The sequence below is a fragment of the Trachurus japonicus genome, chromosome 1, assembly GCF_045865225.1.
Source record: "Trachurus japonicus isolate A0001 chromosome 1, Traja_1.0".
Taxonomy (NCBI): Eukaryota; Metazoa; Chordata; class Actinopteri; order Carangiformes; family Carangidae; genus Trachurus; species Trachurus japonicus.
Genome location: NC_140907.1, coordinates 30,763,632 through 30,789,188, shown reverse-complemented (window position 1 = coordinate 30,789,188; position 25,557 = coordinate 30,763,632). Strand labels below are relative to the sequence as shown.

Here is a 25,557-nt window from a genome sequence, read left to right as displayed (position 1 = left end):
GTGCCTTCTCGGAGTTACAGGGGGTCTCGGCGTAGCAGTGCATGTCCATATGACGGTTGCAAATGGATCCCACTTTTCTTCGTCCAAATCTCGCGAGATTTGCGCCGGCATCAGTACTGACGCCAGCGCAAATCGCGCGAGATTTGGATTTGAAATATAGACTTATTTAATTTTTTTCGGAACAATTTCACATTTCTGGGCTTCAATACGACAGACATTACATACGAGCAGCATGGAGGTATTTGGATGTTTTTTGGTGTGTCTTTTTGTTACGAAGACAGTTGGTATCCATTTGCAACCGTTATATGGACATGCACTGCTACGCCGAGACCCCCTGTAACTCAGAGAAGCCACGGAGGACTCTGAAACTTCGCCCAACCCTTAGTCGACACGAGGGTGAGTAGATAATGAGTGAAATTTGAATTTTGGGTGAACTATTCTTTTAAAATCTGTAGTGTTGCAGCAAGCTGATGTAGAAAAATCTGCCTTTTCGTTTTGTTTTTTTTAATCATAATTTATAATCCATCTTATTGTCTCGTCTGTGTCTGTGATGAAAGAGACATAAAACATAAAACGTCTGAAAACAAAACACGTCATATAAATAAACTCCTGAGTATAGCAATTCAGCATTTGGCTTCTGGCTTTCTGCTCCTCGTCCAGTAGCTTGTCATCTGTTGGACGCTCGTGGTCATCACGGCGACCGCTTTGGAGAGGCTGCAGCCGCTCAGCGGGTGACGGGGGTCCACGAGGAACATGGTCGACTCCGGGGGGTTCGTGGGGGAGATGTTCAGGCGTTTGAGGCACATGCCCAGGTAGGCGTCCTCGATGTAGATGGGTCTGATCTGAGGCGAGACCACCAGGATCTTGGCGGGCAGGTCCAGGGACATGACGTAGGCCATGCCGAGCGGGTACGGCGGGTACTCGTCCTCGGCGATCACGTGTCTCGGCATGTAGAACTTGACGAAGGGGTTTCTCAGCACCGGGCTGTGCCACCACACCAAACCGGTCATGTAGTTGGTGCGCGCCGTGCCGGGGTCCTGCAGCAGCTTCACCAGATTGGGCACGTGGAGGAGCACGTCCGAGTCCACCTTCATGGCGTAGGCGGCCGCGGCGGCGCAGCGCAGCACCAGCCACTCCAGCATCACCATGGTCTTGATGGTCAGGTTGCCGTAGCTGTCCCGGAAGCTGCTCTGGATCAGGTCGCGGTGCCGCTCGTTCTCCCGCCGCAGCTCCTCCTGCTGCCGCCGCTCGGCGTCGGCGTCCGCTCCCGACGGCCGGCCCAGGATGAAGACGGTGTCCACCTGCCGACCCAGAACCTGTTTCTCGCTCCCCCACGTCTGACGGATGGCGTCCCGCGCCGCCACGTTCCCCGGCGCAACCGGAACCATGAGGATCAGGAAGGGAGTCCCGGTCTTACAGGTCGGAGTGTCGTCCATGATGAACTCGTAGTTTCCTGGATAAGCCACATAATACGGCGATGGTGGTAATGAGGATGATGATGATGATAATGCTGGTGATGGTAAAGGTATAGAAAATGATTTCCAATCGAAGCCGAAGTAGAGGAGGAAGAGTATCCCTGTTACCGGGGTGCAGATTAAAATCCACTTGCAGTATTTCCTCTTAGGCTCCATTAAAACTACAGAGAGAAGAGACTCGTTGTTATCACACAGAATAAAACAGTTTACAATGTTGTAACATCAGGTTGAACATGGTTTAGTAAAACCAGTGACTCATATTTAACATTTAACAGTACAGGCTTGAAGCTTTGACTTTCATCAATCAATCAACCAGATGTTTCTATCACAGCGATCAATATTTTCTGCAGCAGCTATAGTTTGATCCCATCTATGCACATCTGTAAAGCCTCTTAATTGTGTCTCGCACAGTTGTGACATTTCCATGGTGACAACATCTGTCTACTGTTAATATAGTGACATCATAGCTCTTAATCAAACTAATCGTTTTCTGCAGAAAACCGGGAGAAATGTTGATGTCAGCTGTGGTCAACATTTTGTGGCGATTTGAGAGAGACGCGGGTTCATTTATTTTGGTTTTTGTTTACACATAAAACAACTGAGGAGTAAAATGTGCTGTTTTGTTGTTGATGACATACACAACTCACAAAACATTAGTAATATTCAAAAGTCGCATTTTCTGGAAAATTTTTAAAAAGTTCATGCATCAGTGAGATTATATCATGAAAGTAGGGCTTTTAAAGGGATAGTTCAACATTTTGGCTAGCAGTCTCTGCATTTGCCTCTGTGGCAAGGTGAAGAGGGCCCGGGCGGGGATTGAACCCACACCCACATCCCTTTGGCCAAGTAGCCAGGGCAAATCATCCGCGCAGGCTGCCACACATTAGGAATCCATGGACCCACCCCTAGTGCTACATGGATCCTGCCAACAACGCCAGAATGTGGCAAGGTGAAGAGGGCCACCACTGTCACACCTCTAAAACAACTCTGTCTCGTAATGTTCAGTTATTATCTCATAGTGTGGTGAATGTGCAGGTCACAACTTGTCCACCAGAGTGTTTGAGTTGTTGGATTGTGTATTTGATGGGTTTGATGAGGGAAACCAACAAATCCCATTAGCCTCCGTAGCGTAGCTCTGAGCAGCTCACGGCTCTGCTCCGCCGCTCTAAAAATAGCTTGCACTGACAATTAAAGGTAACAAACATACTGCTAAAGACTATATGGCAATGGGCCAATTTGCCAAAATGTTGAACTATCCCTTTAAGTAAAAGTATGGAGTGGTAATTTCTTCATCTCCAACATTGTTTTGAAACAAAAGCTAACAACAGTGATGGGTACCGTACAATCATAACAGAACAATGTCAATCTGTCGGTAAGTTGTCATGTGGCCAACGGACGTCCACTCCTCTGTCTTTCTGTGACTTTTCGAGTTTCTCTGTTTCTCTGTTCAACCTGCCGATGACACTGTGACACTCTGAGCTCTGTGGACACTTCCTTCTGACAACATCCCATTGTCTGAAGCCTCGACATGGCCCATACTGTTGATGGATCGTTATACAGGTGTGGTCTTGGTCTCATGGTGTCAGAATGTAAACAGCATGATGAAGAGGACGGGTTCAATACAAACTGTCCCTAAACCAGAACATTTAGAGGTGGATTCATGGATCAGACTGTTGTTGTGTCTGTGGTTAATTACTCACCTTGTTAGAGAACAGCATATTATGTTATAAGCACTGAAACAGTTGGACTGGACATGTGTATTCAAAGGTTTAGAGAAGGTTAAGTTCATCTGAAAAGGTTATGGTGCGTTCTGAATGTTCATCCCAAAGCTCAGTATCCCTAACTTTATGAGTAGGCCTAATGTATAACACATTTCCTCAATATCCACACACATAGGCTATGCAAACAAATAAACTATTAAAATATAAAACCCATTCAAGATATTATGTTACATATTTAGCTACTTTCTTTGCATTTAAGTTGTATTTACTGTAGGATAAATGAAGCATGGATAGTGAAACTATTTACTCAACGCGCCACTGTGGTATTAACACGCGGTGGAAACTGAATCAGCAGGTATCCTAATTATCAACGAGGAAGAGTCAAGCGCCATGATATCACCATAATAGCCTATACGCTACGTTTCTATTATGATAGAAACTATACGATATATTATGTATAGAACAAATCTCAATAAAGACGTCACAAGGGCCGGAAACAAGGAACCCGCAGGATAACAAACATTAACAGGAGCAGATGATGAGGATGAGGAAGTGAAGCTCGCTCCTCCTTCAACAAACTCCACCACTTTTCTGAATTCTCTTATTTTCAGGCGCCAATATATTAACACTCACCGTCATTTTCCCACAGCACAGACACACACACTCTCACACACACATACACACTCAGGAAACCGACCGAAAACACACACAGACTTGAGCGGCTCGGTCCAGCAGCTCCGTCTCCCTGCCCCTGCTTCAGTTCCGCCTCCGCCCACAGCAGATACACACACTGATACACACTGACGTCTTGAGAGACACACACACAGCCAAATGTTCACGCTGTTGCTAAATCATTTCCCCTCAATTTAACAAACCCAAACTAATTATCGATTAATTCTTTCAAAGATCCCATTATCCATGGCTCGCACACAGGTTAGGATAATTATTCTTAGATGATTTCAGAAAGCTTCACTTTTAGATAAACAGATAAACTTCAGTCTAACTTCTAATTAAAATCCTTATACATTTGGTGTCTGTGTCTGACTGACCTCAAACATCATCATGTCACCACATGTCTCACCTGTCACCTGAGATATTACCTTATTATTATTAACAGCTCTTATATTAATTTCATATTCTGTCATCTAGCACGCCTATATGTTCACTTACATTTTTCTGGAGTCGTGCCAGAAGGAAAATGCACCTCAAGCCTATAAACCACCACAATCTCCATCTCTTTGCACTTCGATAATGAAGGCTTCAGCTCTCATGTGTAGATTAAACTCACTGTGGTGGATCATGTTCAGTTGTTTTGCATTTTGACTGTGATACTTCAACTGTCTCAGAGTTCATTTTCCATCAGTTATCATTCAGATGTGGCCTGCAGCTGGATAATTACTCGAGGATAATGACGCATAAAGTTTTATTTCCTCCGTGTATCAACGTTTCATGTGAGGAAAAGTCCAAATGTATGTTTCAGTTAAACATAGCCTATTTAAATATTTGCATTGTTCAGTCAACATAGATAAACCATTTGTGAGGAGGTAAAACAACAACATCTTCAGTCTCTGCGCGGTAGCTATACTGGGTAACAACAGGTTATTATGGAACTAACACGTGTGGAACTGATTGTAAGTCAACCTCCCGCTGAGTTTGATAAACTTTTTACTTTTCCTGCTGTAGGATGACTCACCGACTCACGGCCACGCGGAGGGCGGAAGTCAGTCACTGTGGGTCTACAAAGTAAACAACACCTGGGTTATAGAACCACCTGTACCTGTGGTCTGTGTGTGTAACTGGACTTCCTGTCACCGTGGTCCTTCATCCCTGTTCAGTCACTGCTGCTCCTCCACTGAGTCGAGCTCACCGCGCGGACATGATACAGATCCTGGACGCTGCTGCTGCTACTTCCTCACCTGAGGCTGAGCTCCGCCCACACTTTGCCCCGCCCCCCCGGTGTAACCCAGTCAAACCAGCTGCACACACACACACCTTCATGATTTCTCCTTTTGTCCGTGATAAACTAAATAATTTAGCTTTCCTTCAAAATTAATGTTTTGTCAACCAAAATATTGATTGAATAAATCAATAATATGAGGATTAAACTATGTGCAGGTCTGTTTGATTTATTCATTTGCACCATTTTGAAGTTGTAAAAACACTTACAATAGATTATATTTATCCTAAATTGACAATTTTGACATGTTTCTCCCAAATCCAGTCAGACTTCATTATGCATTTAAAAATCGTTATGAGACAGAGTTGTTTTCGAGGTAAATGCAGGGACTACTTGCCGAAAAACTGCCACCAACGGGAATGCGTATCAGCAGTTTGAGTTTTGCATGAATTTACCTCTAAAACAACTCTGTCTGGTAACGTTCTGTTATTATCTCATAGCGTGGTGAATGTGCAGGTCACAACTTGTCCACCAGAGCGTTTTGGAGTTGTTGGATTGTGTATTTGATGAGTTTGATGAGGGAAACCAAGAAATCCCATTAGCCTCCGTAGCGTAGCTCTGAGCAGCTCGCGCTCTGCTCCGCTGTTCTAAAAATAGCTTGCACCGACAATTAAAGGTAACGAACCTACTCCTAAAACTATAGGGATTATGGCAATGGGCCAATTTGCCAAAATGTCTAAACTATCCCTTTAAAAACAGTGAAGTTCACAGTCTGGACAGGGAGGGCAGATGGTTTGAGCGAGGGGTAAAAGAAGCCATGCATCTATGTGAAAGTGTTTACACCACAATCTCTCCCCTATCTACAACATTGTCCTTTCCTCTTTACCAAAATAATTAAATACGTCCTCAAAGTTTTGATATCAGACATAACCAACCCCATAATGTGACGCAACAAGTCTCAATGATGCATCGAAACCAGACTCCTGTGGCACCAACAAATAACTTGGACGAGAGTCATTACAGTATCTAAAACAACAATCATCACTGGTGAAACAGAGCATCAGACTCATGTGGGCTAATAACAAGAAACCTGGGTGTAACACTCACAGAGATCAAATACCTGTCATTCACCATTTTTTCAGACCTGCCAGTCGAGTCTACATGAACAGATCTGATTTCCTAAAGATACTATTTGTTCATATTTGCCAGTATGTTATTAGAAAATGTATTCTTGCATGACTAATATGGAAATGATCTGGAAGTCTAAAACTAATTGTTACTTGTACAAACCAAACAGTTAGTCAAAGCTCAATCACAGAGCTCTTCAAAGTGTTTAGGCCTAAATGAAAAGAAAATACTGTAACATACAAGTGCTTTTAGGCATCCTGCTCCTGACTGAACAACATGTAATAGCCTTTCTCCACCACTAGGTGTCACACTGTTTTCAATATTGACAATTTCCAAAAATGACCACTAGCTACTGCTGTTACATAACCTACATGATGCAGCTCTCACTCATCTGAAGTTACACAGCTTTTGTCATGTTTGCACCTGAATCAAATACATTTTGAAACTACAAATTGAAACTACATCATAAAATTCTTATAAAGTGACCTAGACTTGTAGTTCTTAAGACCGGTCTTGGTCTCAAGACCACTTTTTTGTGGTCTTGGTCTTGTCATGGTCTCGACAGTGTTTGGTCTTGGTCTCGGGTCTCTCGGTCTCAGGTCTCTCGGTCTCGCAATGTCTCGGACTTGCAGAATGGTCTCAAAGGGATTTGTAGCCTACAATATCCAGGCAGGCATGCTTTTTATTTGGATATCATTATTTATATGGCCCCTTCAAGTGGTACCAATCACATGCATTTTGTGACACAGACGCGTTGGCACTTGTACTCTCGCGTTCTACAACTCATGTGGAATAGCAAAATATGGTGTAACTGTTGGGTTTTTTTGGTCTCGTTCTCGGTGTCGGTCTTGAGCTCAACTGGTCTTAGTCTTGACTTGGTCTGTCTTGGTCTTGGTCTTGTCTCGGCCTTGATACTCTCTGGTCTTGGTAGTGTCTTGGTCTCGGGTCAGGCGGTGTTGACTACAAGTCTAAAGTGACCTTAAGTTTTGACTGGTCATGAACACCGTGCTGATTCCCATCATGCAAATCCCACCAGGGCGATAAATGATCAGCTTTAACGACTGGTCCTAATAATGTGAAACAGATTTTTCCCACAGATTCTCTTCAAACTGAAAATATACTGTATAAACACTTAGTGAAGACTCAAAGACATCTGAGTCCGAGCTGTATCAAATGTCACGCTCTGACGAAGACACGAGGTAGTCAACATTATCTGAAAGGAGATGAGTGATACTGTTTGAACGTCAGCAAACAATGACACTCCAGACCTTGTAACTTGATATCCCGTCCGTGCTGGTGTCGCAGCTTGACACCTCAGACAGCTACTCATTAATATATAAACCTGATGGCCAGATGAAACCTGATGTACTAATTAAAGATTTAAGTGGCACGTTTTCTTTCAATAAACATTGTTCATTTAATATCTGTATAACAGGCCCCGCCCCCTTTTCTTTCCCCCTGACCATTGTGAAGACAAACCCAACAACAGGAAGTCCACACTCAACACCTCACCTTTGTGTAGCAGCACGTGTGCAAAAGCCAAGAGGCCTGTGAACGTGAGCGCTCACACAGCTCTTCTTTGCACGTCCCCATTAAAACTTGTGTAACTTTATTGTTTTATATTTTGTTTCAATTTCATATTTAACTGAAGTTATCTCCCTGCAGTAGCTTTAACACTTCCACCTGACACATGTGAGCATATAAATATACTAAACTTTTAGATGTAAAAACATGTTTGCACAACAGGAGGCTTAAAATGAAGGACCCAAAGATACATTTTACTGTAGGTTTGATTTGAGGAGAGTGGGTGAGCTGTGTTTTCGTCTCTTTTCTATAGAAACCAGGCAAAGCAAGCAGGTGTTTGATGCCTCGTATTATGGGCTCGGACCCTGTTTGTACTGCTGATGAAGTTTGTTGCTGTTTTGAGCATTATTTGTGGCTATGAGTGGCTTTTTTGATCGCGGTTGGCTCGTGGAGGAATCAACAGCAGTATATTGCTATTGTGTGGTCTTTGCAGAAGTTGCTATAACTAGAGTAGTTTGCAGGATCTCTCTAACCCTTCTACTGTGTCTCATGGTGAGTTAGACCACGGGTTAAATTTACACCGGAATATCTCTTTATGAAAGGTTGTGTAAAACAATGAGAAGCAGAATTAGAAACTTGTGGTTTTATTGCGCTGCTGGTGCAATTCACAGGAAACATGGACACACCCTGCTCTTCCTGAATTACACTGACGCAACATCATTTTTTGCCAAACGTTATCAGGCCTCACAAGTCGATCTGTGACCATTTGGATGAAAAAAAAAGTCACTATTTTATCAAAATTTTCAGTGTTGTCATAATTAGCATATGCATTTGTGAATCTTTAACCTCTGATGACCACATCCTCACTCCTTTAAAAGGAGGGGGTGGAGGGATCAGAAAGCATGTCTGGTATTGGCTCTGGCCCTTGTGCAGGAGATCGCTGGTTTGACTCCTGGCCATGACCTTCTGTATGTCCCCCCCCCCTTGTTTCCTGTCTTACCTCCACTGTCCTATCTTACAATGGCAAAAAAAACAACTTAAAATGAATAAGTTGTACAAAAACTGTTTGTTACTGTATATAGAACTATTGTATTTTATATTTAGGTCTTTCCAATGTACATTAAAAACGTTTTAACATGTATTTTTACTATGAAGAACGAGTGAATTATTCTAACTAAACCATCTCATCTTCTGTGAGAGGTGTAGGAAGACCATTGCACTAATGAAGTTAGTAATGAAATATAAACAATGTTCATTAGGATTTGTTTTTCTAACTCTTTTGGATAATTAAACATGCAAACATCATGGCTGTCCACTGAGAAACAAACTATAACAGTGGATGTTTCCTCCAGCAGCAGCAGCAGCATATTGTTTTATTGTGGATATGGGAAATATCACTTCACTCTCCTCTATGATATTTCCCATGTTTGTTTTTTTTAATTTTGTTTTTTCGTTTATTTGCTCCTGGTCGTTCGCTGTTAATAAAAATTAACCAGAGAAGGTTCCAGACGGACCTCCTCTGTTTGAACAGTGCCACCGTGAGATATCGTCAGCTGTGAATTGGTGCTGTAAAAAATAAAATCAACTTTTCTCAAACACATCGGACAAGCAGTCACACCTGCTCACTGTGTTGTTGCCAAGATGTTTCGTCAGCTGAGTAGAGTCCAGACGCCAATCACAGACAAGAGGTTTTCCAATCTCCAAGCTCTTTATTTTGCCTAAAGAGCCAATTTTGACATGCTTTCCTCAACATTATTCAAATCCCCACTTCCTGTCCTGTCCACCTTCACTGTCGGGTCACCTTGAAGCTTAGCCATATACATAGGTGCCATCCGTCAAACCTGTTTTCCATGTGATTATTCAAAGGTGAGTCAAATTCTGGGGTGATCCAACTTTTTAAACCATTGTAACTTTGCAACACCAGTAACAGATGCAGCCGAGCCGGTAACAGATTAACTTCCTTATGCCTCTGGGCGTTATTTCCCTGAATGAATGAATGAATAACTGCTACGACACACTTGTCCTTGGTGCAAATGAAAAAAAACAGCAACTCCTATATCCAGTCCGTCCAAGACAGAAGAAAGTACCAAGAACGATACAGTTGTGGTTAACCTAGAATGAACTTTCCCCTGAAAGTCTCTCACAATCACGAATATGACAACAACAAAAAAAAACAGAAGCACTGACAGGAAGACAGGGATACAGTATCAACACAACCACAGACCTTCCCAGGAGAGGAAGGCAATCTGGTTTTGTTTGTTCCTTTCCCATCATGCAGCCAAACAGAAGTGAGTATCTGGTCAAAACACAGTACGAGATCCTATCTCCATACAGTGAGGTTTCTTCAACAGCTTTCTATAATGCATTGCCTGGTTCCTCATTGAGAAAATATATCAGTCAGTTTAACGTTTTGACCGTTTTTTGTTTGTTTTTTTTACAGGAAATTTCATTTGTAGACTGTGTCAATAGTTAATGTATTGTGTATAGTATACACAGAGCAGTGTCATCAGGGTGCTCTAACCTCTACAGAGTGAAACCAGTGACAACCACAAGTAGATTTAACCAAGAATAGATCTATAGCATGATTCGAGTTTTTATACTAAATATAGTGACATCCCCTTGAAAGAGTCGATTTCAGCATCATCTATCCAGCTAGGCCATGACAGATCCCAACCTTATTCTGTGCAGACAATGTAATTTCTTAAATGATATGAAGCTTTACTGTTAGAGTTACAGTCTCTGCAATGTGAAATTCCTTCTGCATGTGTGTGTGTGTGTGTGTCTTTCCTGAGCTGTAGCAAAGGGAAGTCTACACAACCAAAGGAAACTGCGAATCATAACCTGTGATAACAAACTTGGCTGCATGGTTTTTTGGGGGGGGGTTTTGTGCAGAGCAAACATCAGAGCACGTTTACAGTTTTGATCAGGAGTCTCATATGTAGTCAACGTTCAGGATCACTCTGTGCTGCAAACTGTTCAAACTGCAGACAAGACAATAAACTTAAATGAAGTAACAGTGGCTACGAATATTAAGTCTTCAATAGTTTGGCTTCTTTTATTATTAATAAATTCTTTAAATAAAAAAAATTAGACATCTTCAAAATATACAGGAAAATAATATCTTTTACATGTTCTTCCAGTAGTCAGTGACTTCTTACAGCCTTATACTTACAGTAAAACAGAGAGAGCCTTAGAAGTATTATTGTAAACAAAGTTGAATATAACAGCTCTCCATAAAATCTATCGAGCAAACACACTGAAAGCTTTCCACAGTTATGAAGCCGTTTCTCTTTTAAACCTGCATTTGTTACACCGGCTTCAAGCGGTCTTCGCCCTCTTTGTTTATTGCTTATCAAGGTTTTCTAGTGCACAGCTCACACACATGTACAATGTGATGCAGAACCCAACTCTTAATTGTTCTTTTAATTTCACTCACTCATATTTTCACTTTTGCTAAAATAAAAAAAGAGAGAAAAAGCCAAAAAAAACAAAACAAAAAAAACATTTCCTTCATATTTTTTTCTTTGTTGCCAACCATGTTGGACTTTTAAATACACCCAATTCAGAAAGTAGTGTGGTGAAGTTGTTCATAAATCTCTGAAATGGAAAACTATAAACAAATATATTAGAAATATATCCTATAAAAATAAGTTAACTTCCTGACGCCCCCGTCACCCAGACCCTTCCACCCTTGTGTGTGTTTTGTCACAGTCATTGCGCTAACAAGGCGCTCCAGGCTTCTTCAAGTCTGTCCAATAGTTGATCAGCTCCTGAGCAGAGCCCAGGATGTAGGTGATGATTTTGGAGTATTCGCAGCGATTGTATTTGGTGTTATAAGCTTTGAACTGCCACGGATCGGGCGGCGACGTCGGCGCCAGTCCCAGCTTTTTCATGCACATGCCGATATAAGCGTCCTCTATGTTGAAAGGTTTGATTGTTTTGGAGATTTCCACGTATTTCGCCGGCAGATCGTTGGAGAAGACGTAGCCCATGCCCAGGGTGTAGGTCGGGTAGCGGGGGTCCGGGTACAGATCCTCGCTCACGTACCACTTGGAGTCCTTGGAACGCACCACCGGCCGGTCCCACATCAGCATCCCCGTCAGGTACTTCTCCTTGGGGACGCCCGGCTTCTTCAGCATGATCACCAGGTTGTCCACGTTCAAGAACATGTCCGAGTCGATCTTCATGGCGTAGGCGGCCGCCGGGCAGCGCGTGGCCAGCCAGTCCATGATCACCATGGTTTTGATGGTCAGGTTGAGGTAGGTGTCCATGAAGTCGCTCTGGACCAGGTCGTGGTGCAGCAGATCCTCCTGCTGGAGCTTCTCCTGCTGCTCCTTGCTGTCTGCTCCTCCTCGGAGGCCCAGCATGAACAGGGTGAGCACCGCCTCGCCCTGAACCTCGCTGCCGTTCCCCCACGTCCGCCGGATGGCGTCCCGAGCCGCCACGTCGTGCGGCGCCACGGGAACCATCAGGACCAGGAAAGGCTTGGTGGTTTTGCACGCCTCTGGCTTATCCATGATGAAGCGGTAGTTGCGTGCGTAGGCTTGGTGGTACTGACCCTCGGTGGTGGCCGGAGGGTCTGCCGCAGACGTTTCGGCCGCAGACGTTTTGGCCGCTGACGTGAGGACGGGCCGCTGCCGCGTGGTGAAGTCGATTCCTCGCAGCTGGACTCTGTGTCTTGGGTGGACTTGGTAGGCGGGGGGTTGATAAGGACGACTGTTGGAGCTGCGCAGCGGGAGGACGTCCTCCCACGACAGGGAGCTGTTGGACACGGCGTAACACAGGGCGCAGAGTCCCAGACAAAGCAGGAAGATGACCTTGGTCCAGTACTGGAACAAAATCTTCCTCTGGAGGTAAAAGCTCTCGGCGATTTGCCTAAAAAAAAAAAAGAAAGAAAAGAAGATAGATGAGTTTTTATATATCTCTTTAATTTTGTCAGCCAAGTAAACAACTGCACCATAAAGATACTGTTATCATGACACGGCACTTTTTATTTGAATGTTCTGTTGAAGTCATAAGTATGTGATATCTGAACACACACACACACACACACCATCACGTGCCAAAAAGTGTGCACCAAACTGACCTTTTAGTGAGTTCACACCTTTAAGTGTGTGTGTGTGTGTGTGTGTGTGGTTCATTTACAAAAAGCGTCCAAAAAAAAAAAAATGAAAATGAAAATGAGAGCTGCTGTGAGGCTGTGGAGGAAAAAACCTGTCACCAGCGACAGTTGCACTTTAGTAAAAGCAGCACAACAGGAAACATGAGTCTAAAACAGTGACACAGACGCGCTTTATCTCAATCTACAGTATGTGTTGCACAAATGCTGCGCGTGCCGTTGCTTGATTTGATCATGAACTTGTACCTCACAAATGTATGCTCATTATCTTAGAACTGTAGTCGGAGAATGCCACCCTACAAGCCCCTGGAGGGTTTTTTGGCATTCCCCTTCACATTGTTTTGGATTTTATATGTTATATCTTTTTTAACTTTGATATGTGAAAATAAAAAAATAAAAAATAAAAACTTGCTTCTCACTGATCTCTCTTCTTTAACAGACTGGTGGTGACACATTTGACACATTTTTGCACTACCAAAAAACCCTGTCCGGAAGTAGATCTGTTCAGATGGAAACGTTGACCTTCTGTTAATTAACTTTTTGGGAGCATTTACCGGTGTGCAAACATTTCTTTCCTCTCGTGGACTATCCATATATTTAAAAAACGCCACTTCCTCTCTAGTTGTTGTTGTTTTTCTTGCAATGCAAAGCTGTTACTTGACTTTTCACATCAGTTCCCTCATTGTGGGTCTAATTAACACAGGCCCAGATATAAGCAACAGCGGACCATGGCTTATCCATGATACAGGACAGGTCAGGTGATCAGGCTATTCTATATTTTGGATCACCATCACCAAGTCAGAGAGCATCTTAAAGAATAAACGATAGGAAACGGTGAATGAAGACACTTGTCAATTGTTTCACTTCCTACTTTTCTAATGTAGAAGTGACTGTTATCTTGTGTCATAAACAAACGTGTTAATCTCAGCTCCAACAGAACTGAAACAGAAAGTGGAGTTAAAAAAATAGGATTAGGTTTTGTATCTGCACTGAAAAAAAGACATTTAATCTGAATTTGTTGTAGCTCGGCAGAAAAACTCTCCTGATCCCACTCAAAGGAAAACTATAGACAACAAGAATATACTGTATTTTGAATTTTAAACGAGGAGAGGAGAAAGTAGTGCACCAAAGAGGACCACGACGTCTCTGTCTGGCTGCACCTGTTGCGAACAGAAGACTGCAGCAAAAAACAACAACAACAACAAAACTTTAAAGCGCACAAAGCGCCGGGGCGTCCGCGGAGCTTACTGATGTGAGAAGGAGAAGAGCCTGAGGAGGCGGCGAGACACCGGCCGAGCCGCGTGCAGCACGGACAGGAGGAAGCCCAGAGACAGAGAGAGCAGGAACGACCGACGCTGCCGGAGCCCCTGGACCCGGGCAGGAGGAGGGAGAGGAGGGGGAGAGGGAGGAGGAGGAGGAGACGCCATGAGTGGAGAAGTGGAGAAGTGTGGAGTTCTTGGTCGTGGAGTTCACAGAGCTGACAGAAGTTTCCGGTACATCCTCACTCTCCTCAGGGCGCCGCGCGGGGGGCACGCGGGTTTGTCTACTCTGCACGAGCTCAAAGACAAAACCGCACGCGGAAGGGTGCGTTGGTTTTGAGTTACAGCGAGTGTCGAGGGGGCGCGGCAATTAAGGCTCATTTAAAAAAAAAAAATTTAAGTATGATGATGATTATTTTAATTATAGATGATTAAATGCCCTCATCTGGTTCTTCTTTACGAGTTTAAGTTTGCATCACTTGATTAATTCCTCTCTTTAAAAAAAAAAAAAAAGCATTAGTTTGTTTGCTTCTTTAACATTGTTGTTGTATTCAGTTGCAACACTTTTTACGTTTTTCTCAATTACTCAGAGACTGTTTGGACTAACACTCACCAAACTTTTACATATTAAACTTACATGTCTGCTAATTATACCATTTAAAGATCATATGACATATCCAATCACAATGTCTTATGGAAGAATTCAGATGTTGCAACTGACAGTTGGGGACAGTTGCAACATATTCAACACAATTTCACTGTTTAACTTTTTCTTGTTCATACAAAAGGTCAGGACAGTATGACAAAAAATACTGCTCATGAAAAAAGCTACTTTCATACCTATAAAACAACGTTGTGTCAATACAAGCAGCAGGAGCAGAAGCTGATATGTCTTCTCTATTCTGGGTCTAACTGTGCGTGTGCAGTGTGAGTGTCATCACACTAGCATGTTTCTGATTGGAGAAATAAGACTTGTTGCAACCGTCCCATGTTGCAACCGTCCCCAGTCGCCCCTATACTACACCATAAACTTCTTTAAAAAGGCTCTGGCCTGACTCCCATCATGTTACTGTGCCTAGTTTTACAGCGGTTTACAGTTTGGTTCAAGGAAACACAGTTGATTTCTTCCTTCATGAGGGCCGTATAGTGGGAGTGGGGGGGTGGTGGTGGGGTTAGATCAGATATGGCCTTGTGTCACAGACATGCAGGTTTCTAACCCCAGAGATTGCAGCGAGAAACACAGTCCCGCTGTTCCTCTGTTGACATGTTTATTAAGATGGTTAAGAAGATTCTAAAGAAAAAATGCAGTGGTTTTAATTTGGACGATGAAGTGACAACTAAGTTTTGTTGATGGAGTAACAGCGCGGGTACAGAAAACATCAACCATCAGGGTTGGTTGCTTCCTTTTCCTATTTGTGTTCTCCGTCCACTTTTCTTTACTTTTCCATCCCTCTGTGGATTGTTTTCCCTCTGGTCTGTCTCTTTATCCCTGTGCGAGGAAGCCGATGGATGGGTGTGGTCATCCCAGCTCATCCCCCACCGATCCATGTCGCCGCACACAGCTGAGTCTGATCATCAGCTCACAGCCCACAAGAGTAAATAAACTCCCACCAAACTCATCTCTGCATCTTTCGTCACATTGTTGTGTCACTTTGTGGTTAAAAGAGAAACAACACAAACAAACAACTGCCCTTCATTTTTTTTCTCACACGTCCTCTCTGGGTGATTTCCTTTAATGGTTTGGCTTGATTTCCTTGTGATTTCACTGGTCGGCCTCCATTCTGGGACAAAACACATCCTGCCAACTTTCCTCCAGTTCAGACTCAGCTCTGCCCCTTCACCCCAACCCTCCAGTAAACTGCCTTTAAAGGAATAGTTCACCAAAACATGAAATTCAGTCATTAGTGACTCACCCTCATGCTGATGAATACTTCTGAGTAGTTTTTTATTCCTCAAAGTGCATCTGGAGACCCAGGAGGCCGGTTCATAGTCCAACAAAGTCCTTATATGAGAGTCAATAGGGCCCGACACAAAAAACGTTTTGTATTCCTCCTTACTGCTCGTCCGCTGCAATCCAAGTGTCCTGATGGGTGAGTTTACTCGAAACAATGTTTATTTTTAGGACATTATTTAGGACATTTTTACAGGCTAAGCAGTCCTGTATTGAATTTGCCTGGTACATGCTCACGCACAAACGTGACTGGACTTGCCTCAATGACGTTGTTTCTAGTAAACTCTGGACTATATCCCTTCAGGATTGCCACGGACAAGCAGTAAGGAGGAATATTTCAAGGTTTTTGTAGTTTTATGAACCTGTTTGTGTTGGTCCCGATGCACGCATGCATCGCGTGAACGCGAGAGCGCGCCCCAGACAAATTCAATACACGACTGTTCAGGCTGTAAAAATGTCCTAAATGACATTGTTTCAATAAACTCTGGACTATATCCCTTCAGGACACTTGGATTGCAGTGGACGAGCAGTATGGAGGAAGATTAAATGTTAATGTGTTAAAAGTTTTTGTTTTATGGACATTTTTGTGTCGGTCCCTATTAATCTCATATAAAGTTTCCATTGGACTATGAACTGACCTCCCGGGTCTCCAGATGCACTTTGAGGAATAAGAAACTACTCCAGAGTATTCATCAGCATGAGGGTGACTCACTAATGGCTGAATTTCATTTTTTGGTAAACTATTCCTTTAACCTTCCACCTGCCTATAGATGACTGTGAATCACACTGTCCACCTGTGTCAAGTTAGCATTCGGATCAACAGATCAACTTCACGCAAGAGGCTGTTGCTGTTCAAACCAAAGAACATGATAAATATTATATGGGTCTGGTCCGGGCTATTTTTGGCAAATTTAGGCAATTCTGAGAAACAAATAGGAAGATAGATTGGCAAGCAGTAGTTCTACAGTGGCTTCACAAATTGAGAAGTGGTTTCAAATTGAGATTTGAAACCACTGTAAAAAAAAATAATAATAATAATAATTTTTGGAGGTAAAATTCTGATATTTTTTTGTCAAACATCATCTACCATGACTCTAAAATTTTGTACTTTTGTTTCACAAAGACTATCCAGTATATTGATGTACTATCATTATCACCCTTGCTGGGGCTTGAACCCACATCATCTTACACTAAGAACCAGCTCGTGTGTGTGTGTCCGGACCCTAATAAGCGAACGAGGCAGATTTTTTAAAAAGTTTTGTGCATCTAAAACCTTCTGTCCTGGGACAAAAAAGTATCATGGGAAGAGGCATTCTCAAAATAACTTGAACATACAGTATGTGGTAATTAGAGGGCCAGGGAGCGCATGCAGACCTACGGCGTGCAGAGTCAAACAGTGTACACTAAACTTATAAGAGAAAAAAGAAACCATCTGGATTTGCATAAAACATTGAATTTGCTTGTTCTCCGGCCCATGGCCCCAACTCTTCCACCACCTTTAACAAACACGATCAATGATTTACCCATGTGAATTTTTAACTCTGGGTCCCATGGGAACGTGGAAAACCATGGTGATACGTACCAGCTCTGCAGGGGAGTGAGTGACATGATCCAAATCTTTAGTTTCTCTTTTGCAAAGAAAGTACACAGCTGTTTCCATTAGAGTTAAATCATCAGTCATACAACTATTTGTTTCCTGGGATAGCTAAATCTTATTTAACGTGTTGTTGACGTCCACCATGTTGTTGAAGAGCAGAGATATCATTTCTTTGTTTTCTTAACCTCTTCAACTCTGAATACCTGCAGATAAAATCAAACTGGTTTCTCAGGTTCAGGCTGACTCAGATACATTCATACCTTCAAGAAGTCCTCACTTGATCCACCAATACAACATCTATCTTTTCCCCTAAATGGCTACAGTATCTAATCCGCTTCACACTTGAGTTGACAAAAAAAAAAACTCCTTGTAACATCAACCCATTTTTTCTTGATTATTTAGTTCAGATTTACAACAGTAGCACTGACTTATCTCTTAAAGGGATAGTTCAACATTTTGGCAAATTGGCCCATTGCCATAATCGCTATAGTCATAGCAGTAGGTTCATTACCTTTAATTGTAGGTGTAAGCTATTTTCAGTACGGCGGAGCGCAGCAGCTGGCTGCTCAGAGCTACGCTATGGAGGCTAAGGGAATTTCTTGGTTTCCCTCATTAAACTCATCAAATTCAACATCCCAAAACTCCACAGCGCTTTTGTAGACAAGTTGTGAGCTGCACAACCACCACGCTATGAGATAATGACGGAACGATGCGAAACGGAGCCGTTTTCGAGGTAAGTACAGGGTAAATACGGAGACTGCTTGCTGAAAAACTGTCCCTGAACGCAACGCGCATCAGCGGTTTTGTATGAATTTACCTCGAAAACGGCTCCGTTTCGTATCGTTCCGTCATTATCTCATAGCGTGGTGGTTGTGCAGCTCACAACTTGTCTACAAAAGCGCTGTGGAGTTTTGGGATTTTGTATTTGATGAGTTTAATGAGGGAAACCAAGAAATTCCCTTAGCCTCCATAGCGTAGCTCTGAGCAGCCAGCTGCTGCGCTCCGCTGTACTAAAAATAGCTTACACCTACAATTAAAGGTAACGAACCTACTGCTATGACTATAGCAATTATGGCAATGGGCCAATTTGCCAAAATGTTGAACTATCCCTTTAATGCCAATATTTTCTTTCTCTCTGTTAAGATCCCGACAAAAGTTTATGGCACATTTAAAACAAAATGACAGTAAACTGATACTGATTATTTTCAATATATCTGATGATTCTTTCTTAAATTGGTGCTATTTCCCCTCAAGGGTCCTTTCTGAGATTTGAACCATCTTGACCCACTGGTAACTTTTTTAAAAAAAAAACTCTTCCGTAGACACCAGTTCAAATACTTTCTGTCTTAAAGTCGTTACTCATGTCCTCACACAGTAATAGGCCTATGTGTTCCCCTGTGGTCTAATGGAGTCAAGTTTCAGTCCCCTGCTATCATCACTATCACTATATATCACACCTTCTGCACACTAATGCGTTGGTATTTGATTGATTGATTAATTGATTGATTGATTGATTGCCTTTATTGTCATTGAAAGAATTCAACGAAATTTACGTTGCTGCCCCACTGTGGTACTATACAACTTATATAAGACTTTATGTAAAACGTGAAACTCATAAAAACATCACATGAGACAAGATAAGTGTAAAAAACATATACAAACATAAGCATTTGTATTGAAGTAAAGGATTTGAATTGTTGCTTTGTTTTTTTTTTTAGCTGATCCTCCTGTCGCCTATAGATAAATGGATGTGAAACCTGAGTGACTGGTCGGGCAACAAAGTGTCACACACAAAGCAACTTTATAAATCACTGCTATACTGTACGTCCGTGCGTAAAATACGCACCAGAAGAAACGCGATGTAAACCCCCTCTGTCTCTCTCTTTCCTGGTTGTTGGGGCTGGTAGGTAGCCTACTTCTCTTTGTTGATGCGGAACAATAGCGCCTATCTCCTTTTTTAATTATCTGTCACCTACATCCATCCGCACACAACCCACCTGTTGTTGCCCTGCAGGTATAAAGCAGTCCGGGCCCGGCATAGTAAAGTAAATCCATCATGAGCACTTATTCTGGAGTTTCCATGAGTAGTCTGTGCGTCAGAACATGAATCTATAAATTAAATTGAATTAAATAAACTAATAACAAAAAATATAGTATGTAGATAAAAACTTCATGCGCTTTTTGAAAAGAGTATGGTGGTTTTAAATTCTTACCTTTTCTGCCCATTTACTTCTAAAGGATTGAGATCCCCCATGATGAGTGCAGCGAGTCTTCCTTACGTCCTTAATTCCGTGTTTCCTTCCTATCCTATAGATTTTTACATCTGTACAGTCATTAAAGCTCAGAGCGTCCACTTGCCACCGAGTCCTAACAAACTATATAAGCACAACTCCCATGCGTGTCGAATAAGACATCCCAGGATGATGACGGTAAAATATTCTCTGGAAGCGCGAGGGAGGGAGGGAGAGAGGGAGGGAGGGAAGCAGGAAGAGAGAGAGAGAGACAGAGAGAGAGAAGAGAGAGAGGGGGGGAAGAAGGGTGGAGGGAGGGAGAGAGGAAGAAGGGTGGGAGTGGGACACGGTGACATCTGAAGCTCTCCCACCTTTGTAGACAAAACTTGCGGAACAACTTTTTCGTCATTTATCTACCAAGTGTTCACCTGGTTAGAGACACGTGGACGCGCACGCACACGCACGCACAGACGCACAAATCGAAAGCCTGGTTTGGAAATGTCCTTTAATCAAAACCAGCTCATTCTGCGGCTGAAGAGTTATCTGAAAATTTATTACATGGGGTCATGAGAGATTTTTGTGTGTGTGTGTGTGTGTGTGTGTGTGTGTGTTAGGAGGGGACTTTACCACAGTAATTATGAAAAAGGGAAGGGAGGCATTCCTGTTGATGTGTCAGTGTACCAAAGTAAGACGTCAAGAGGCAAACAGAGCAACTATTGTTACAGACCCAGGTCGATGCAGCAGAAAGTTTGTCTTTATAAGTCATTTATTTAAAAAAAATTGATTAATGTTGTTTGACTGTCCAGTCCAAAGAAGACGACTCTGCATGCTGTCATCCAGTGATTCACAGCTCTGCAGCTGCTGTCGGGGGCTGGATGGATCTCATTTAACGCAACAAAACAGAAATTATGAATCAGTTTTTAAAAGATACTAACCAAGCCTATTTTCTAGGCCTTCTCTCGAAATTGCATGAGTATATCTCTGCAACCACAAGGTCTATTTGAATACTTTTGGTGTCATAAAAGGGGAAAAAAATGAGAAATTGCTGAGACGTGTAAATTTCAGTATATGTGTTACTGGTGAAGCGTAAATGAAGATGGCACACAGAAAAAATAAAATAAAATTAATATTCGCCCCCCCAAAAAAATCATATTTTAGATGAGTGTCCTTCAGAATGATGCTACAAAGCTCAAAACCTCTATCAAATGATTGTACAATGTATGAACATTGTCTCTGCAGTGGTTGATTCTGATAAAGGGAAGCAGTACAAAATTATTGAGATTTTACTACAAAATATTCAGGCGAACTTTCCAAAATGTCCATTTTTGGCACAGCTAAAACTAACTGAAACAGAATCAACCGGGACTAAATAACAACTCCTTTCTAGGCCCTCTGTGTCGCTCTGCGTAGATCTGCACTGAGAGCTGTTTTTTTGGCTATCAGCCTCTATTTCTGCAGCGGATTGGGTTATTCGAGTGATTGACAGCTCATTCCCTAAAGGAAACCCGTCCGGACCGATTTAGATGTAACACAGGTCAAAGTTCAAACTGGAAATATTGTGGATTTACCCGTAAAACAAACTTTTCACGGCAAAACAGCAAAGGTAAGAGGAAATGTACAACCATGTTTTGGCCAAGCAGTGTCTGTTTGCTCGACTTTGCTCGTTGTTGGCTTCTCTCTCTGCCTTGCTGCTGTGTAGCTTCTGTGTAGCCGTGGGTGCTACATGTATCTTCCAATCTTTGTAGCCCTTTCATTTGAGCGGAAGGGTGACTGGGTCCACACAGAGGTGCTTCATGAAGTTTGATGTTTAGTTTATTTGAGTAGTGTTTGGGCTGTGTTTGGGTCATATAAACATGGTTTTTACACGTTGTAGCCCAGCTTCTGCTGTTTCATTTGATGTAAACTATGACTATATTCTTTCATAATTAGTGCTGTAGAGGCTCTGTGGTTGTTCTGTATGTCTGCCTGTTCCCCAAATGGAGGACTTTGGGGTATTAAAGGAGATCTTATTTAAAGCAGAAGTAAGCGATCCGGTCATTTTGGCTAATGCTGCGTTCCAGGCAAGCTTTTGAAATTGTAAATCACAGCTTCAAGTCACGACTTACGACTTTGTAGCGTTCCAGGCAACCCACTCGTGTTTTTCCGACCTGTTTTACCTGTGAAAGTCACTATAACGGCCACTCGTAACTTCCGACCTGTGAACTCATACCAGATTGAACTGGTACGACTTCACAGGTCGGAAAAACACGAGTTACGGGATGCCTTGAACGCACCATAACGTCTTGTCAGTCGACGGAGTTAGCAGCCCCCGCCCTCGTCATGGATCTATTGGTCCTCGTCCCTACGTCACCACATTCAGGCGCATCCCTTGGCTGCACACACAGCCCTTCATGCCGTTCTCTCTCCTCATTGGATTAAACTTGTAGGATACGATAAATGTTTTCTCTTCGGCTCAGAGCAGAGCAGAGTGACTGAGAGACCCGTGTTTCAGTCCAAACACTCTATGTAAGTGATTGCTGTCGGAAGATATAACTATTTAAGACTTATATTAACACAAATATATCGCTTACTTCTGCTTTAAGAGATCCCTAATAAAAAAAGATACATCCGAATAGTCAAGAGAGTGTGAAACGAGTGACGTATAAGACGTTCCAGTAGAGGAGAACAGGTTAAGGACTAAGACATGACATGAGCATGAATAAATACATAAATAACAGTTGACCGCAAAAGGAAATTAATGCATTCCCCCAAAAAGCTCAACTGCTCCTTCAACAGTAACTGTACAACATGGATGAGATGTTAACGCACAGTCTCACAGGAAAGGTGAAGAAGGATGCCGACTGAATTCTCAACCAGATTTAATTTATTTTTTTATTTTGTTTACCAAATACCTGTATAATTAATGATTAAAACCTGTCAGCACCTTGATGTTATTCTTGCCTGAACTTCAGCCTCTTGGACGTAAATGTTGCTGACTGACTGAGTGACTCAGCTCAATGTTGTTGTGTTGTTAAGAAAAGAAAGCATCTGCAGTGTCAAGTTTGTTGACTTCGTTGGCAAACAACAGTTTTCTTTAGAAGAAGGAAGTGGTTTGACAAGTGAACACTAAGCTTGTTATATTACATCAGGTCTGGATTAGGTTTCAGTGTCATACCAGTTCTTGAAATAGAAAAAAATGTACCTGAGCCCAGAGGGTAAAGCAAATATTTTATTTTCTTGCAGGCTCAGTATACGCCCAACGCCACAGATAGACTATAATTATGTGTCAGTGGCACACGTAGAGATCCCGTCAGTTATCGTCGGTCAGTAGCCTACCGGAGAGTAGCCTCCAATTGATCATGTGCCCTGGCTACTTGGCCAAGGGGATGTCCCTTTGGGTGACAGGCAAGCGCACACGACTCTTACCCGGGAGGTGTGGGTTCAATCCCCGCCCGGGCCCTCTTCACCTTGCCACATTCTGGCGTTGTCGGCAGGATCCATGTAGCACTAGGGGTGGGTCCATGGATTCCCAATGTGTGGCAGCCTGCGCGGAAGCACGAGGACGTGCTTGTGAAAAGAGGGGGAGAGATGTGACAGTGGTGGTCCTGTCACTATGCCTCCAATTGATCATGTGCCCTGGCTACTTGGCCAAGGGGATGTCCCTTTGGGTGACTGGCAAGCGCACATTACTCTTACCCGGGAGGTGTGGGTTCAATCCCCGCCCGGGCCCTCTTCACCTTGCCACACTAAGAACAGGCTGTGTGTATGTTGGGTTAGAACAGGCATGGGCAAACATCAACTATCCCATCAAATATTAATAGTACAACACTGCCCAAAGCAATAGCAAAGACTACAATGTTCGATGCACTGGCAAAAAAAAAGGCAGTGACCAACAACAACAGCATTGCTCCCACTGAAATCGAATGTAATTTCAATGCGAGTTTTCTTTTTTACTGCTAGGTAATCAGCGTTTACATGTAATTTACATTAGTTCATGCAAACACTCTCCATCAATCTGATAGTGTCCATCAAATTCTTAAACTCAGTGTGGCCCCTGAGCCCCCAAAAATATTTTGCCCACCCCTGGCCTGGGTTAGAGCGGAAATTGAGCTGCATTAAAAAAAATATAGCACACGTGATCGCAGAGAGCAGGAAAAAGGGAAACATACAAGTCACTGACACTGAGCAGAATGCAAATGGTCTGGGATACAGTCCAGTTGATGCTGTCACTGCTGAAACAGGGAAGCTTCCTTGTAAACACCACATGAACACACCCATCCAACAGGACTGGTGCTTTATTCCAGAAATATGACGACGGGTAACTCCTTGACATGAGCTTTATCCAGTTTGAGATTCGAATGGGTATCAGGCTACAGCTGATACAGAGAACAGCCGAGCAGCTCTTGTGTTTAACGTCAGTGAACTTCATTTAAAGTGTAATTGTAGCCTGTATAGGTGCCGAAGCTGCGGTCTGAGAGGTTAATTGCATACGGTTGTAACCCAGGGAGTCACACTGGTGTTGAGCTTTGAACTGCTTTAAATGATGAGTTGGGAACAAACAAAGTCATAATGTCATAATTTCACACTGTTGTGAAAACGGTGAGTAGTTTTATGAAGCTGCTCTGAGTTCAAAATCCTGGGATTTAATGTGTGGCCATAACATCATAACACATCTCTGTATTTTATAACATAGATTAGACATTGAACAGGCCTTTTTAGAAACAGGATGTAACCTTTCATCTTAAAGTGACAACTGTGTCTGGGATCGCTTCATTTGTGGTGTGTCAGTCCAACCACATCAGTCTGAGTGTCAGCACGCATGGAGGTTTCCTGCAGGAATGGAGAAACTGTATTATTAATAATAATAATAATAATAACAATAATAATAATAATAATAATATATCATTTCTATATCACTTTTCACAGAATGGAGTCACAAAGTGCCTCACAGAGAATAACATAAAACACAAGGCAACAGTAAGCAAAATAAAACACCATACTGTACATGAGCGACAGTCAAAGTAACAATAAAATACACTGCCCGTCCCAAAAAAAAGTCACACACTCTAATATTTCATTGGACTGCTTTTTGCTTTGATTACCACACGCACTTGCAGTGGCATCGTTTCAATAAGCTTTTGCAATGTCATATTTCCGCCCATATTCATTTTTCCAAGATTCTCAGTGGGATTAAGGTCTATCACATTGGACCACATTTCTTCCTTGAGGATGATGGTTCCCCACTCTCCTTCCAGTTTTTAATAATGTGTTGGACAGTTCTTAACCCAATGTTAGTAGTTTCAGTAATCTCCTTAGATGTTTTATTTGCTTGATGGCAATAATTTGACCCTTCTGAAGCAGATTAATATCTTCTCCACGACCACAGGATGTGTCTCTCAACACTATTTTTTTTTACATCAACATCTTGTGAGAAAATACAGACAGATTGGAAATATTGAATAAAATGATGATCGAAAGAAGAAGAAAAAAATCAACAAATCAAAAAGTTAACATCTTTTCCACGACCACAGGAGGTGTCTTCTGACATGGTTGTTTATGAAATGAGTTAGGGTTAAATAAGTTGTTGCCAGCTGAAACATAATCATCCATGCAGTAATTATCCAATGGGAGGCTCTTACCTATTAGCTTATATAGTTAAATCCAAGGGGTGACTTT

General features: G+C 42.5%; 2 protein-coding genes across 4 annotated transcripts; both read right to left on the bottom strand.

Moving 5' to 3' along the window:
• Positions 1 to 533: 533 nt before the first annotated feature.
• On the bottom strand, positions 534 to 20,036 carry LOC146992236 (beta-1,3-galactosyltransferase 5-like). 2 transcript variants are annotated; one of them, XM_085784981.1, is made up of 2 exons: positions 19,885 to 20,036; positions 534 to 1,636 (listed from the first exon to the last, which is right to left on the bottom strand). In XM_085784981.1, exons 1-2 carry the CDS (start codon positions 19,895 to 19,897, stop codon positions 624 to 626), a joined length of 1,026 nt encoding a protein of 341 aa, XP_085641107.1. In that variant the 5' UTR covers positions 19,898 to 20,036; the 3' UTR covers positions 534 to 623. The 2 variants fall into 2 exon arrangements, with proteins under 2 accessions (XP_085641107.1, XP_085641115.1); XM_085784989.1 differs by lacking the exon at positions 19,885 to 20,036 and adding an exon at positions 3,830 to 3,958 and having other exon boundaries at positions 535 to 1,636.
• Positions 10,777 to 20,034, bottom strand: LOC146992237 (beta-1,3-galactosyltransferase 5-like). 2 transcript variants are annotated; one of them, XM_085784970.1, is made up of 2 exons: positions 19,885 to 20,034; positions 10,777 to 12,620 (listed from the first exon to the last, which is right to left on the bottom strand). In XM_085784970.1, exons 1-2 carry the CDS (start codon positions 19,923 to 19,925, stop codon positions 11,465 to 11,467), a joined length of 1,197 nt encoding a protein of 398 aa, XP_085641096.1. In that variant the 5' UTR covers positions 19,926 to 20,034; the 3' UTR covers positions 10,777 to 11,464. The 2 variants fall into 2 exon arrangements, with proteins under 2 accessions (XP_085641096.1, XP_085641088.1); XM_085784962.1 differs by lacking the exon at positions 19,885 to 20,034 and adding an exon at positions 14,113 to 14,306.
• Positions 20,037 to 25,557: the final 5,521 nt, after the last annotated feature.

Coding starts and splice junctions, on each gene's coding strand:
- LOC146992237 (XM_085784962.1), bottom strand. CDS start 14,291: ATGGCGTCTCCTCCTCCTCCTCCCTCTCCCCCTCCTCTCCCTCCTCCT. Junction 12,621..14,112: donor CTCTTCTCCTTCTCACATCA/GTAAGCTCCGCG, acceptor TTTTTTTTTTAG/GCAAATCGCCGAGAGCTTTT.